The 15609-nt window shown below is 42.1% G+C and overlaps 1 protein-coding gene and 1 long non-coding RNA gene across 7 annotated transcripts in view; one reads left to right on the plus strand and one right to left on the minus strand.

Moving 5' to 3' along the window:
* The window catches only part of MAN1A2 (mannosidase alpha class 1A member 2), a 165824-nt gene extending 163987 nt beyond the window's left edge, over positions 1 to 1837 (minus strand). For all 4 annotated transcript variants that reach the window (XM_060139225.1, XM_060139226.1, XM_060139224.1 and 1 more), the window contains exon 1: positions 1522 to 1837. In XM_060139225.1, the coding sequence (XP_059995208.1) occupies positions 1522 to 1823 (302 nt within the window). In that variant the 5' untranslated portion in view covers positions 1824 to 1837. The remainder of the gene's footprint in view (positions 1 to 1521) is intronic.
* A 1503-nt stretch (positions 1838 to 3340) lies between these two features.
* On the plus strand, positions 3341 to 11024 carry LOC132514468 (uncharacterized). Of its 3 annotated transcripts, none has more exons than XR_009538795.1 (4): positions 3341 to 3476; positions 3664 to 3901; positions 7871 to 7987; positions 10501 to 11024. It is a non-coding gene; the product is annotated as an uncharacterized LOC132514468 (long non-coding RNA). The 3 variants fall into 3 exon arrangements; XR_009538796.1 differs by having other exon boundaries at positions 3341 to 3447; XR_009538794.1 differs by lacking the exon at positions 3341 to 3476 and having other exon boundaries at positions 3573 to 3901.
* The last annotated feature ends 4585 nt before the right edge of the window (positions 11025 to 15609 follow it).

Raw genomic sequence — 15609 nt, forward strand, 5'->3', positions numbered from 1 at the left:
TTTTTCTATGTGAATGTTTTTAAACTAGTGCCATATTTTTTAACCTTTAGACCACACAAAATATAAAGTAAATTGTTAAGTATATGACAGACAACTTATAAGAGTTAAATAAAGTTAATTCATGACTTCAAAGAGCTCTGAAGTCAGTCTTAAAATCTTTTTATAAAAAAAATACTTATCATTATAAATAACATGGGAAATAAGGTTTTCAAGGAAAACAGTACTTTCAGTGTTAATTTTTCAGCAACATTATTTCACAGATTATATCAGATTTTTCTTGAAGTCACAAAGAGCAAAGGGCAAAATAAAAAAAACAAATGAAAAGAGTACAGAAGTTGAAAATGATGGCAAAAATTTCAAATTAATTTGGTTACAGACGAATGATATGAAACAATTTTAGAAGTAATTACTCCATAAGGTTCAGCCCAAAGTCAAAGAAACAGCAAGCAAAGAACAAATTAACTAGACTGAGAAAAAGGAAAAACCAGCTCTCATTACAACAGTGCATTTTTCTAAAGTATTTAACTTAGGATAACATTTGAACACAAGCTTTTTCAAAAACCTCGTGCATGATGAAAACTTACAGCATCAGTTGAGAACAGAATTAAAACATATGATTTTTTTACATGCTCAAAAATTATTTTAAGAAATAGAGAAAAAAGGAGAAAGGTTTAGCAGGTTAAAAATATATATATACTGCAGGTTTGAAGAAAGCAAACTACTTTCCCAGATTCTTTTGATACAAATTACATAAATGATTTAAAGAGACTGTAACTAGAGCTCCCATTTTATACTAATTTGCCCATATTCTCCCAAGAGCTCACTTCGGATTTACTGATTTTAAAGAATGTGAACCCTTTAATCAAGCAAATTCTAAGAGTTATTCGATACACTCCATCTTTCACATTTAGGAAAAAAAAAAACAGCAAAATTAAATTTTAAAACATAACCAAACCTTGTCTACAAGAGTCACAAAGTGAGTGACTTAAGATTCAGTGATCTCTTTAACTTAACTGATTCCACACAGAGCACCAAAACACATCTATTGTGCCTGTGTTTGTCTTTCTAAAAAGCTAAGATTCACTACTAAGCTTTAACTACCAGCCAGAGATGAGAGCCCTTTGGGAGAGAACAAACCCAGAGAAGATGTCAGGATTCCATGGATCTATTTCACAGGGTGGCACAATAATTGAATGCAACACATTCTTAATAAATGAAGGCGCAGCATATGTCACTATTTCTTCAAGTTAAGTCTTCATACCTCCATTCCCAATTGTTCACATCAGACACAACAACCCTGAGCACAAACACTCCTCCTACATAAAAGGAAGGAGCTGGACTTTGGATGGGGTTCTAGGTGTCCTTCCAGTTTATGATTCTATTTAACTAGTTGTGTAAAAATACAACTCTCACGACTCAGGGAAAGTTACATTTTACTGCCAAAAAAATGACAGATTTGATGCAATAAACCATACCTTGCTCTGCCAAATGTTAATACCAGAACTTCTGAAATAAACAAACCTGTGTCTATGTTCATCTGGTCCATGGATCAGGAAGACTCCAGGGTTTTTAGCCCCTTTGCCGGCATCTACATGAGGAATTAACACATCTTCCAAACCCAGATCAAAACGTTTGTGTTTTGAAGAGTCTGGAAGGAAGAAGAATGCCCCAAAACACAGGGTGATGAAGGCACTTAGAATAAGGAGGAGGATAAACTTCTCAGAAAGTCTCAAGGTAGCCCTGTGATGCGGGAAGGAAGGCGGCCCCAGGTTCAGAGGTGGTATCCTTCGTCCAGAGAGGGGTAGCAGCGCTGGGGTAGTCATCGTTTACGCTCTTGGGCAGAATATTTTATAAAGTTCTCATCTTACATCAAATGTACGATACATTGAACAGTCTTCAGAATCCTGGCAAAAATGGGGAAACTCAATTTTCCTCCTCTTAAAGGACTGCTGTGCGTTTCAACAGGGCACCTCTTTCACGCTCATCCAATTACATGCAGAAATGAGTGTGGCCCCCAAACGAGCATTAGTTTAAGTCCTGCGATACTTTCTTTGCCATCTGGCTCTCAGTACCTCACCGGGTGATTACAAGTCTCCTCTCCATTCCTAAGGGTAGATCAGACAAGTAACACCGCACTGAGGATGCAAGGTGGGTTCTTCCATTCCTGAACCTCTGGGAGATGCTCCAACGTGGTTTCCCGCCCCAAAAGGGAGCCTGACGTGATCCAAGGAACTGTAGAAGGTTCACTTGAGCTCCTCGGATGCTTCGATTGCAGAATCTCTGAACCTCAGTGGTGGAAAAACAAGGGGCTCCTCGGAAGTCAGTCAACCGGGAGGAGGGTCACCCGCCTCGCCGGGAAACCGAAGCAGCCGCGCTGGGCGAAAAGCAGGAAGGAGGGCTCGGACGCCCGCGCCTCCCGACGCTGTCCCCGGGCTCCGACGCTGCTCCCTCGACGGCTGGCGCGAAGGGCATCGGCGTCCAAAATACCTGCGCCCTCCCAGCCGCGGCCGCCGCGGCCGCTGTCGCTACCGCTCGGGTCTGTCAGGGAGCGGAACTTCCTCCTCCGCGGCCACTGAGAAGCCCCGGCGTGAGCGGGGGGAGGGGAGGCGCTGCGGCCGCCCCCGCTCGGCTCCTCCTCCTCCTCTCGGCAGCGGGTTAAGTTAACCCAGGCGCCGGCTCCCAGAGTGAGGCCGCTTCTGACCCCGCCGTGCCCGGCCGCGGCGACCGAGCCTCCGCGACCCCGCGGCGTGGGAAGAAGCAAAGCCGCGGCCCCCCTGTCCGAGAACCTGGGGCAGGCGCCTGCTCATTCCTCGCTCAGCCCGGGGTCGGCGGCGGCCCTGGGCTCGCGAGAGCAGTCGCGCCTTGGGCGGGCAGAGGTCAGTTGCGTCTCCTTCCTCCCTGGCCGCCGTGGGGGACTGCCTGGCCGCCGTGGGGGCCTCCGCGGCGCAACCTCCGGTCGCTCGCAGCCGCTCGCTCTGGTGGTGGCGGCGACGGCTGCGGGAGAGGCAGCGCGTCCACGCGGTGCGGGGCTGCGGCCCGGACCTCGTCCCGTGGCTCCCTAGGCCGGGAGGGCGCAGAGCAGCCGACTGCCGACACCCGTTGGGCACACTCCTGAGGGGAGCCGGCGTGCGGGGGTGGGGCGGATGGCTCGGGCCTGCCTCCGGCCCCGACTCGCGAGTGGGCGTCCCCGAGCGGCGGAGTGTGAGGTGCGCGCGCACGCTCCCGGCCTCGCCGCCGCCGCCGCCCCCGCCCCTTCCCCGCCCCACCCGGCCCGGCCCGCGCTCCGGCCTCGCGCTGCTGCTGCGGGCTCCAGCGCCCGCCCTCCCGCCCGTCGGCTGCGCGACCCCCGGAAGCGTCCTGCAGTCGGCGTCTGGGCACGTGATGGGAGAAGGTCGACCGTTCGCGCTTCACTGATAACTTCACCGGTGCCAGGCTTCGGCATCGCCAGTTCGTGGGATTGACCCGGCGTTTGCGAGGTTGAGGGCGGGGAGGGCGGGGAGGCTCAGGTCCCGAAGGCTTCGCTGCAATCCAAGGGTTGCTAGGACTAAAGGGATCTGACGGCCAAGGTTAACGTTTAATATTGCTTTGTGGAGATCGTGTCTTCAGTTATGGACCATTGGTCCCTAGGGCTCAACGACTGAGTTTCCAACTTCTTCCTTACAGCCTATGTGCACGTCGTTGGGCACCCGAAGCTCGAGTCATCTCTACTGAGCAGCAACCGTGTGCCAGGCTCTGTGTTAAGAATAAAATGGCGACCTTCAGGTTCGGTTTCCTGGCTGAGGTGTCTCTGACAGCAGCCCATATGACCCTACAGGACAACAGCTTCCTCGTGGTTCAGTTTCTGGAAGACGTTCTCCCATCATCACACTCCTCGCCACCACTCCTCCCATAAAAGAGATAAGTATGAACGAGAAGGTGCTAAAATCCAAAAAGACAACAATGCTGTTTAAATTCAGGCTTAAAAGCACCCTGAGTTGATTCTGTTATCCATAATCTTAAGAACCATGTTGTGATTAAGTCCAAAAAATTTCTATGTAATACACAAATATTCTCACTTGTTTGATACTAAGATGTCAGTGTCTCTACATATCCTTAGTGATGACTGGGAGTTGGAGAGCAGTCCCTTCAGCGGCAGGGACAAAAGGTCAGCCTTAGTTAAAAATCAAGCAAAAATCCTCATCTTCACTGGCACAATTCGAAGTACAATTCCGGTCTGCAGTATTTCCAGAAGCTCTGCATATCTCACTATCTACCATATGCCAAAGAAGTCATTGTCATTGATTCACCAAATAAAGAGATAAAAATGTTAGGTGCCACCTCTCACCCAGTCAGGCTGGCAGCCCAGTCCAAAATGAAATTTTTGTTGGACACTTGTGAAAAGTAGGTATAAGAAATTCCCTGCCTTCCCAATGTGTCTTTATAAAGTGTGCCAATTTTATGAATAAGTTTCTAATGCTGAGCCTCTCTGTAAGCCAAAGGAAGAGAAACACTTGGGTTTCCAACTACTGAGGTCATTAATTTCCATGGAAAGATCAGGGGAAATAAATATTGACATCTGAATGAAATAGCAAGTTACATAAGCCTTGAAAGGTAAATGTTATCTAGGTTGACACCAAATTGTTAACCACAGAAATATCGATCATGAAACCTGCCTTAACCTAGTTGACAAGCATGACTTAAGCAGGCTCAACCTCATAACCAGTGGAGAAGACTTATCTGTGTCCTTTCCTTTCTTGCCCTTGCCTGTTTTACAAAATTCATTTTTCCTTCAGGAGAGTAAAAATATTATTTAAATTAGAGGTTATTGCAGATGTCCAAATGCAGTCTGCAATTCTAAGGCCCTTGATGATGCTATCAGTTATTATAATCCTACACAAGCATCAAAAAGTGTGTGTGTGTGTGTGTGTGTGTGTGTGTGTATTCTCTTCTAGAGACTAGGGCCCTCTCAAATGAGTTTTAAAAGAATTAGTATTAGGGGCTTCCCTGGTGGCGCAGTGGTTGAGAGTCCGCCTGCCGATGCAGGGGACACGGGTTTGTGGCCTGGTCCGGGAAGATCCCACGTGTCGTGGAGCGGCTGGGCCCGTGAGCGATGGCCGCTGAGCCTGCGAGTCAGGAGCCTGTGCTCCGCAACGGGAGAGGCCACAACAGTAAGAGGCCCGCGTACCGCAAAAAAAAAAAAGAATTAGTATTGTTTTGTTGGTTTTTAAAAGCAAGTTGAAATTTGAAAAAGATTATAGCTGTTGTGTTAAGATGTTGGTATTATATATAGTTTTTCCCCATGTGTTCTGTTTGTGTTACTTTTATAATTAAATAATTTTTAAATAAAATGATACTTGAGAAAGTTAAGGTCAGATTTCAAATAGGTGGACTCAGTTGTATCAAGATGAACACGTCTGAGGGCAATCAACAGAAATCAGAAAGTACATGAAATATACATTTTTTTTCATATATACGTGTAATAGGGACGTATCTCATTCTAGACAGTACAAAGAGAATATTTCATTTTCAAGGAGTAGCTGTGCTTTGATCAGTGGTATAGACAAGATTCCAAAGTGGCAGATAAAGTGGTAATTTCCCTTTTATAAATCCATGTAAATTAATTAATATTTTAGGAAATAGGAATTGTTCAATTCCTAACAAAACAAAATCTACCCCGACATATTTCAGATTTATAGGACCATTACTGGGATACACTTATGTATTACAATGCAAAAGTTATTTGTATTTGTTCAATCATATGTTAACTTTTCTATTATCGAAACAGTTTAACACCTATTACACACACACACACACACACACACACACACACACACACACACCATCTAGCTCTGTTTTAAGTGAAACTGAAGTCATATGCTAGAGAAAAAAATACAGCTGGTATGCAAAAAGAGGCTTTTGATTTACTTACATGACTTGTTCCTTCTTAGTTTCAACTGGTTCCCAAATATCCCAAAGACATGACCACTAAATGTGTAGAAAAATAACCAAGCTTTGGCCCTGCTCTTTCCACTCTTGCATTCTTCTATAAAGCTTTTTTCCTACAGGTCAGGGATAACCTAAGTTCAATGTTATGAAACTCTCACTTTAGCTCCATGGTAAGTCAGGAGAGCCAAAAATCTTCACCTGTCTCTCTGAGCCAAAGTATTTAAGGCTCATTTGCTTATAAAAGACACATTTGTTGAAGGGTACTGTGTGATACAGCCTCTACTAGGTGCTAGAAGTTTGGAGAAGTCAAAATCCCTATCTTAGTGAACTCAAAGTCTTGTGTGGGCTGGTAAATGAGCACTGACAATTACCTGACAGGGAAGAGTGCTGTTAGACTAAAGCCCCAGGGGCTCATGTGTTCACTGAAAGGGCACCAGAGTGAAGGGAGGGAGATTGGGCATGTGTCAAGGAAGGTTCCTAGATCAAGTGCCACCTGAGCTGAGCCTTTAATTAACCAGCAGGGAAGAAGGGTGGTGTTCCAACATAGGGAGCAGAACATGCACAGGCATCCACAGCTGTTTGTTCTTGCCACTTATCCAGAAACTTCCCTGCTTTACTCTTCCAATAAATCGCTTGCCTGGCCCTAAACCCCCAATACTCTTGAAGGGGGAAAGTAAAATTTTTAAATTTCAGAAAAACATATGACTATGGAAACACATTACTCTCTCCCAGTGCCTAAGACAGGGCCAAGCAATGAGGAAGCCAGAAGCTTCAGCTTCCCTGGGCTCATAGTAAATCTGCTTCTGCTCTGAACCCAGCCATATCTAAGGCTAGTTCATCCTTTGAACCTCTCAGTTACACAAGCCTATAAATTTCTTTTGCAGTCAGAATTAGTTTCTGTGGCTTGCAATGTAGAGTCTTGACTAATACACAGCGTGTCTTTGCATGGAGGTGCTGTGGCTGCCTGTAGTATGTGAAGCACCAGTAGTTTCACAAGTGTAAAGGATCGGGAACCAGAAGGAGCCCACTCTTTCAGGCCACCAACAGGCTTGGGCCAGGGACAAAAGTGGGGAGAAGACCTAAAATTGAAAGGATTGAACATGGGCTTTCCTGGTGGCGCAGTGGTTGAGAGTCCGCCTGCCGATGCAGGGGACGCAGGTTCGTGCCCCAGTCCAGGAAGATCCCACATGCCGCAAAGCGGCTGGGCCCGTGAGCCATGGCTGCTGAGACTGCGCGTCCGGAGCCTGTGCTCCGCAATGGGAGAGGCCACGACAGTGAGAGGCCCGTGTACCGCAAAAAAATAATAATAATAAAATAAAATAAAAAATCACTGAGCCTGGAGGGGTGAGCACAAAGAGGGTGAGAGGGGGAAAGAAAAAAAAGCACACTAAATTAAAATAAGACAGGAAAAAACAAATAGAACCTTTCCACTCAAAATGATCCTGACCAGCAAATTCCAAAGACATTCAGATGTCTAATACTAAGAAAGATTGCCAACAAAATGAACACTCAGAATATGAACTTACTCCAGATAAAATTAACTCTATGGTACTGTGTAACAAAGATTTTTTTAATTAATATTTTTGCATTCTCAAAGCGATCAATGAAGGCATAGCACTCATTTTAAAAAGAAAAGAAATTAGGAAATAGATAAGCTGAATAAAGAACAGGTAAATAAGGTAAATATGGCAAAAAAAAAACTGATAGAAATCTTGAAAATAAAAATCTGGTCATTGAAATTTTTTAAAAAGTCAATACATGGGGTTAACCCTGGAGCTGGCCAAAGTTGAAGAGAAAAAGTAATTCGCCCAGAACATAGTATAGAAGAATTCACTCAGAAGAATTCACCCAGAACATAATATAGAAAAATAAAGAGATTTCAAAATGTGAAAAATAATTCAGATTCATGGGGTTATATTGAGTGGCTTCAACATATGTCTCATAGGAGTTCCAGAAGGAAAAACTGAAGGGAAGAGTGGATAAGCTATACTTTAAAAAAGAAGAAAGAAATGACTGAAGATTTTCTAATCAAAACATCAGAACACCATATGTACTGAGCAAGGTAAATAAGAGTAAAGGAACACTTTTCTCACTATAGTGAAACAACAGAGTAATACGGATAAAGATAAAATCTCAAGTCACCAAAGGGAAACCACTGATTATTTACAAAGGAACTATAACTAGAGTTCTCAAAAGCAACCACAGAAACAAGAAAACAATTGAGTTTTCTCCAAGTATTGAATGGAACACTATCAACCAAGAATTTGATTTCCAGATAAACTGCCATTTCAGGGAGAGGGCAAAACAAAGACATTTTCAATCATAAAAGGCAAGGGAGTTTTCCACCCACAGACCTACACCAGAAGAACTATTAAAGAATGTACTTCCCCCAATGAGAAAATTAAGCCCAGCGGGAAAGCATAAGATACAAAAGATACTAGTGAGGGAAGAAATTAACAAAATGTGATGGTAGAATTAAAAATAGCTACTTAAGGAGTATGGGATTAACAGATACAAGCTGCCATACATAAAATAGATAAGCAACAAGGATTTACTATATAACACAGGGAACTATGTTCAATATCTTACAACAACCTATAATGGAAAATAATCTGAAAAAATACATATATATAACTGAATCACTTTGCTGTACACCTGAAACTAACACAATATTGTAAATCAACTATATTTCAATAAAAATAATAATAATAGTTACTTTAGTGTTTAAAAGAAAAGGAAAAATGGTCACAGTGGGTAGTTAAAAGATGCTACGGTCTGTCATGTTTGGAAGAGGAATATAAATAATAACTGTCTGAATACTTTGTCTATAAGATATTTTATATTAATAAAAAACTGATCTAGAGCTTCTAAACATTCAGAGAGAAAAGAGTAGCAAGGGATGAGGATATTTGATATGGAAAACTGATCCTTCAATAGAAGGCAGGAAAGGAGAAAAAAGAAGAAAAAGACATGTCAAACAAAACACACAAATTAAATAGAATAGTAGAATTAAATTCTAATAACAGCAAGCACAATAACTAAACAGATTTAAATTAGTTACTAAAAGACAGATTATCAGACTGGTTTAAAATAATATTCAGGTATGTAACGCTAGCAAAAAACAAAACTAAACCACAGAAATATTGGATATAAAGGGATAAAAAAAGAAATTATCAAAATGCTGTCAAAAAGAAAGTCAATGAAGCATTATTAATATCAGACCAAAAAAAGTCTTTTAAACCAAATGTATTAATAAAAATAAAGAGGGTCAGTACCAAAAGTCAAATGTACCTAATAACATAGCTTTCAATTACAGAAAGAAAAATGACAAAGAGAAACTGACAAACCCACTCTCTGAGTGGGAGATTTTAACAATCTATCAGACATGACTAGATCAAGAAGAACAACAAAAAAAAAAAACAGAGGTAATAGGGACTGAACCATGAAGGGCCTCTAAGAAGGCCACGTTAAGGAGTTGGGTTTTATTCTGAGAGTAATAGGAAGCCATTAAAGGGTTCTAAACAAAGTAATGATTAGATCAGATGTCCTTTTTTATAAGGATCACTCTGGCTAGAAAATGGAGAATGGACTTCAGGGTGGTCAGACCACATAAAGACAAGAAGACCATTTAGAAAACTCTTCCTTCCCTCTAGCTAAGAGATATTAATGGCCTGAACTATAGTAGGGTCATTGGTGAAGGAAAAGAGTGGGCATTTCGAGGGACATTCAGATAGCTTGTTGATCGAATGGCAGGGGAGGGAATCAAAGATAACCTCCATATCTGTGCCCTACAAGACTTGATGCATAGCAATGAGGAGGAAGAGCAGGATTTTGCTGGAGGCTGGGGGGAGCAGGGTGTGGGTGGAGGTAGGGAAAGGTAGAGATATTGTTTCCTTGTTTCTGGTGATAGCACTTAACTCTCAACCCCTCAATTTTGACATTCAAACTGGTTCATTAAAAAGTTAAATTATATTCAATGTACAAGGAATATGTAAATCAATTTTAAAAGATGTTTACCAGGGTTTCCCTGGTGACGCAGTGGTTGAGAGTCCGCCTGCCGATGCAGGGGACGCGGGTTCGTGCCCCGGTCCGGGAGGATCCCACATGCCACGGAGCGGCTGGGCCTGTGAGCTGTGGCCGCTGAACCTGCGCATCCGGAGCCAAAAAGACGTCTACCAAAAAGTATTCTGTTTTAAACTATTGGTGCTTAGGGAATGTTTCAATCATCTGGGGGGAAATTACACTTTAACAATATCAGAAAAATGTGTGTATATTCTAAATAATAATTTTCCATATAATAATAATAGTCCTTTATGATTATTTTTATTGTAGATTTTCATATTTTTCTGTACATAATGGATTTTCAGACATACCTATTTGCCTAACTACTACAGTAATAAAGTAGTCATGACTTTCCTTAGTGCACAGCTGGTCTTAAGAACAAGGAAATCCAATCTGTTGACCTGTGAATTTTCAGAGTCATAGATTTCATGGCACATAACTCCCTTTCTTTTCCTGGTTGTTATTAATTACCTTAAACTAATTCCAAGTTTACAATGTGTGTTTATCTTTCAGAGAACAATGACTCTGCATTGACCGAAGTTGGGAGGTGTGTCCAATTATACAACCAAACTGAGGTTACTTACAAATGCTGGAAATTAGGAGCTATTTTTCCAAAGACACTTTATTCAGTAGCTTCAAGCATGAAAACAGTTTAAAGAACTTACAGATTTCCAATTATAATTTTAAGCTTTGTATTTATTTTACAGCCATTCCAAAATGCAAATGAGGTTCAAAGTTCCAAACATGCTGTGCAATTTCAATTTAATATTCTAATGCATGGAGTGAAGTTTGAGCCTATAATACAGAAACAGGACTACTTGAACAGCCAAGAAACCCTTTGGAGCCTTAAAGGGAAATCTGTTTGGGAGTCTGCAGACTAAAATGTTTCTGGTAGGAATGGAGCCACAGTGGGATGTGTGGCTCTAGCATTGCCTCTCAAGTGATGGCCAGGATGTGTTTTGAAAAGACAAAACTCTTTTTGTGTCTGATTTTTAAAGTTAACACTTATTTGAGGGCTAATATTGCACTAAATTTCATACATGGAGTCTGCTGTTTATTATGAGCCATTATGTTCAAGTTCACTTCAGACAATATTGCTCCTTCAATTGCAGTCCTCTGCATTCAGGGACAGTGCAAGCAAAATAGTGAAGAGGGCTCTTCTCCTTTAGGGCCAGTTGCTGTATCACCCTACCTAAAACCTGATTTGGTTACCATCATGCTATATAGACATCTCTGTCTTGATGCAGAAATGCTAAACTCAGAGATTCCACTATCAAGATGTTGTAGGGTTCTTCCCTATAACAGAAGTTGAAAGAACGGATGCATTACACTTTTCTGATGTTTTTCAAAATTATAGTAACGTTAGTTTTAAACAGCATGAAAAAAATTAGGCAACATCAATAAAATTATAGTTCTTTATATTTCTAGTTGAGCCAGATATGCATTAAAGTTGAAGGGGGTTTTCATTTTTGTTTTTGTGTTGGTGGTAGTTTTTTTCTTCAAATCTTTGTGCTTCCTGGAAATATATATGCAAGGAAGGAAGGAACGAAGGAATTGATGCGCCAGTAGATGTGAATAATGCTGAAGATTTACATACACTACACAGAAATTACTACTACCTCTACAACTACATCAAGATTTGAAGATGGGATTAGTACCCAACAGAAAAAAAAAATTAATTGTATCATTTTCACAGTAGCAACGTTAATCATTATGTTAATATATCAATAATAACAAGGAACTTGGAAAGGTCTTTAGTGCTTTCTCTCATTTTTAAGCAAAATATCCACAGTGTCCCCTTATTTTTATGAACTGGGGGAAAATGAAGACCCCTCAAACGGCTGTCTTGCTCTTTCTTACAAAGTTGTTCTCTGCATCTAAACTGAACTTCTCTCCTGACTTAACTTCTCTACCAGGGATTCCCATAGGCAGTGGGGAAAATGATAGTCACAGCCTCTTCTGGGTATCAGGTTCATTTAGGCTGATGTAACAGAAGAAGCAGAAATTCCTTATACAGATAAAAGCAGAGCTGGGGAGCAACCACTAACCCCAAAGTAAGCAATCAAATGAAGCACTGCATAAATATAGAAAAAAGAACACCGGGAAGCAATATGAATAAAACCTGGAGGGAAGATGGACCAAGGGGCACAGAGCTGCAAGTCAATGATGGGTAAGGGACACAGAGGTCCCAAGTTGTAACTTTCCATAAAAGAGCTGGGTCTCTTGACATGACTGTGGCACAGCAAAGGCAGGGAAATGTTTATTTCTAATGAAATAACCAAATAGTCTGGGAGCATTTAAATCCCAAGATTACATTGAAGCATTCATTTATTCATTCATTCAACTAATTTATTTATTATTATTATCATCACCCCCACCATCACTGGTGTCAGGCGTTCTTTACCTTTTTCTGTTAACCAGAGAGATTAATGACTCCCATCTGATTAACCAATTCCAGGGGTTCTCACTTCTAGCTGTAGATCATAATCACCTATGGAGGTGTTTTTGTTGTTGTTTTTATGTTTTGGGTTTTTTTTTTTTTTAATTTGCAAGGCCTTGTCCCTTCCCTGAGCCACTAAGTGAGAATCTCCTGGGGCAGGATGTGGTCATGTAATGAACCTTAAGACGCTTCTCCAGAACAGAAAGCTTCCACGTCGTCACTGCCATCGACCCTAGGCTGAGGATTTCTGGAGCTCCCTGAGGAGGAGCCAGGATTCCAGCCTGGGTGAAAAACATACACGCCTGCAGGCAGCCACTCCACTTCCGGAGAGCCAGGGTTCAGGCAGTTACCGCTTCTCTGAAGGTACAAGCTTTACAGACATCCTATTGTTTGGTGCAGGTATAGGGGGACATGAGTCAAAAGCACTGGTTGGGGGGGGGGGTAGATTTATCCACAAGGTTGCCTTCAAATGGTTTTATTCTATATACTGCTGGAGAATGGACTCATGGCTTATCTTCTAGAATTTATACAGCAAGCACTCCAAAATATCTGAGGAGTGAATAGATAGTTAGATCTAGCTATTGATGGATTAGGACTCTGCCACCTGCAGCTGTGAAACTTGGAGCAGGCTACTTGACTTCTCTGATCCTCAGGAAAGTTGTAAAGATTACTTCCTCGTAGGTTCTTGCAATGACTAAAGAATAGAGCATGAGGAACACAGCTGGCACAGTGCCCAGAACAAAGTTAATATGAATAGTTAACACATTTAGAAAAGCAGCACAGCCAAGTGCACCCAAGACTCATTTTCCTGATTTTGTCTTTCCTTATTTAATAGAAATGGATGTTACGACCATAATTGTCACTATCAAAACCCCAGAAAACAGGGGAGACAGGATGAAAGGTCAGAGGTTACTGCTCTGCCATTCTCTCAGGTAGACATTTATGAATTCTGACTCATTAATATTGATTAGACAACCTGTAGAGACCAGGTAGCACATACAGGAAAAATGGCCAACTGAGAGCTTGGCCTGCTTTCATACCAGCTCCTCTGCAGAGAAATTAATCCAACGCAAAGTCAACATTTTCAGAACTGAAGTAAAAGACATAACTTAAAGCCCAGCTAAGTGTGCCCCTTTTCCCCATTCAAGAACCCAGGGTCAGGGACAAAAGAACCACCAATCACACATCAGATGCCATTTGAAAAAATTCATGTCTGTTTTTTTCTTAATAATGTATTATTATTTATTTATTCAGTTTTTCCCCATTTTTATTGAGATATAATTGACATGCAACACGGAAGAAGTTTAAGGTGTATGGTATAATGGTTTGACTTACATGTATTGCAAATCTGTTTTGCCTTTGATGATAATGATATCTAGCATTTAATGAGTGCTTACTACAGACAATGCGTACATCTCTTGTAATTCTCGGAACGTAGTTATTTCCTTGTTAGAGTTAAGGAACTCAAGGTTGCCGTTGAAACTGTAAAGGTTTAGAAATGTGCCCAAGATCAGTTGGTTAGTAGGAACCAGACTATCAGACCCCACAGCCTGGACTCATAACCACTGCACTGAACCGCCTTGTCAGACGCTAGCCTTGGGATTTCCCTGGCGGTCCAGTAGTTGAGACTCCACACTTCCACTGCAGGGGGCGTGGGTTTGACCCCTGGTCAGAGAACTAAGATCCTGCATGCCACGTAGCAAGGTCAAAAAACAAAACAAAACAGATGCTAACCTTCTCCCTCACTGGGTGGGCAGGTCTGGTCCCCATCCTGGTTTCCCATTTCATTCCGGTGTCCAGTTTCCTGAGGCTGAGCTCTTCCGGTCCCTGAGCTTAGCAGCATCTCTCTCAGTCTGACGAATCTGGGTGATATTTACTGCTAGTTCGCATAACATCTGAACTGTAGGGAGGCTGGCCCTTGCCCTTCCCATGGTGAAGGGAGTGCTGTGATTTCATGGCAGGATTCCACCGGTGTAACTCCTCTCTCTGCCTATTTATTTAGGCATGCAGTCTTCAGCAGGCTCCCCCCACCGAGGGGACACAGCCACTCGGGCAGATGACAGAGACGATTAACCAACAGCATGAGCTTTGAGGGAGAAAGAGAGCCAGGAATAAGGCAGGTTATTAGGAACATGTATTCACTGAGTCAGGGACATGATGTGGACTGTAGTTGGTAGCAAGCTGTCACTCCCATTCCACTTGTACTGAGTGTCTTTCTCACTTAGAGGCCCAGCCACTCCTGATTTCCCTCCCCCAGAGCATAGGTGCTCTGGGCTTCACACGGCAGATGAATGATACCCTATTTTGCAGAAAATTCTAATAGTCTTAGTTAAGAGATCTCAAAACATCATAACAACCTCGTTTCCTCATATCTCATCCAAAACATGTTTAAAGGATACTTCTATCTGTTATGATCACATTATAATTTGTAAAGCTTATATGCATTTGAATGCTCTTTTCACAAACAAGAATAATGTGGCTTAGCCTCTGTGTCAACCATTTATGACCCACCCCACGTCCCACCGCACCTTACCCCCACCCTCACTGATAGGAAGATGAAGAATGGTCCTTTAATAGTTTTGAGAATACTCTCTAAACCACATTTTGTACTGATTCTGCATGTGGAATGTTTCTTTGCTAAGAAAAACCTTGTTTCAGTCCAATCCTACATTGCCTTGGTTCTATTTCCTAGAATGAGCAGGAGGAAACTGAATAGAATATCACCACGTTTCCCATTTTCATTTTTCTGCATGAGGTTAGTGGTGACGAGAACCTGCTTTTCAAAGCAATTGCATCAGTGGCAACTGGCCAGAGTCTGAGACTGTCTATCCCTAGCTGGCCTCAAGGTGGTCACCGATGCAGTGAGCTGTGGCCAAGGCTCTTCCTGATTTAGCTGTTATTCCAGAGAGAATCCACACAAGAAAGGATCATAGCAAAGGCACTGACGACAGATTTTTTTTGTTGAGGGAAGAGGATAGCAGGTGTGGGAATAGGGATGCAGAGACTGAGGATTTGAAATGCAGATTTTTTTTTTCTCCAGAATTTCACAGCATTAAAGTGAGAAAGATAGATGATATTACTATTGCTGAATCCAAAAGATAATAAAAGAGTGCCCTCATCCTCTCCTACACACATACCTCCCTCCAACTATTTCTGTCCAAGTTTTTGCTTTCACTTTGGAG

This window comes from Lagenorhynchus albirostris, chromosome 2, assembly GCF_949774975.1.
Source record: "Lagenorhynchus albirostris chromosome 2, mLagAlb1.1, whole genome shotgun sequence".
NCBI lineage: Eukaryota > Metazoa > Chordata > Mammalia > Artiodactyla > Delphinidae > Lagenorhynchus > Lagenorhynchus albirostris.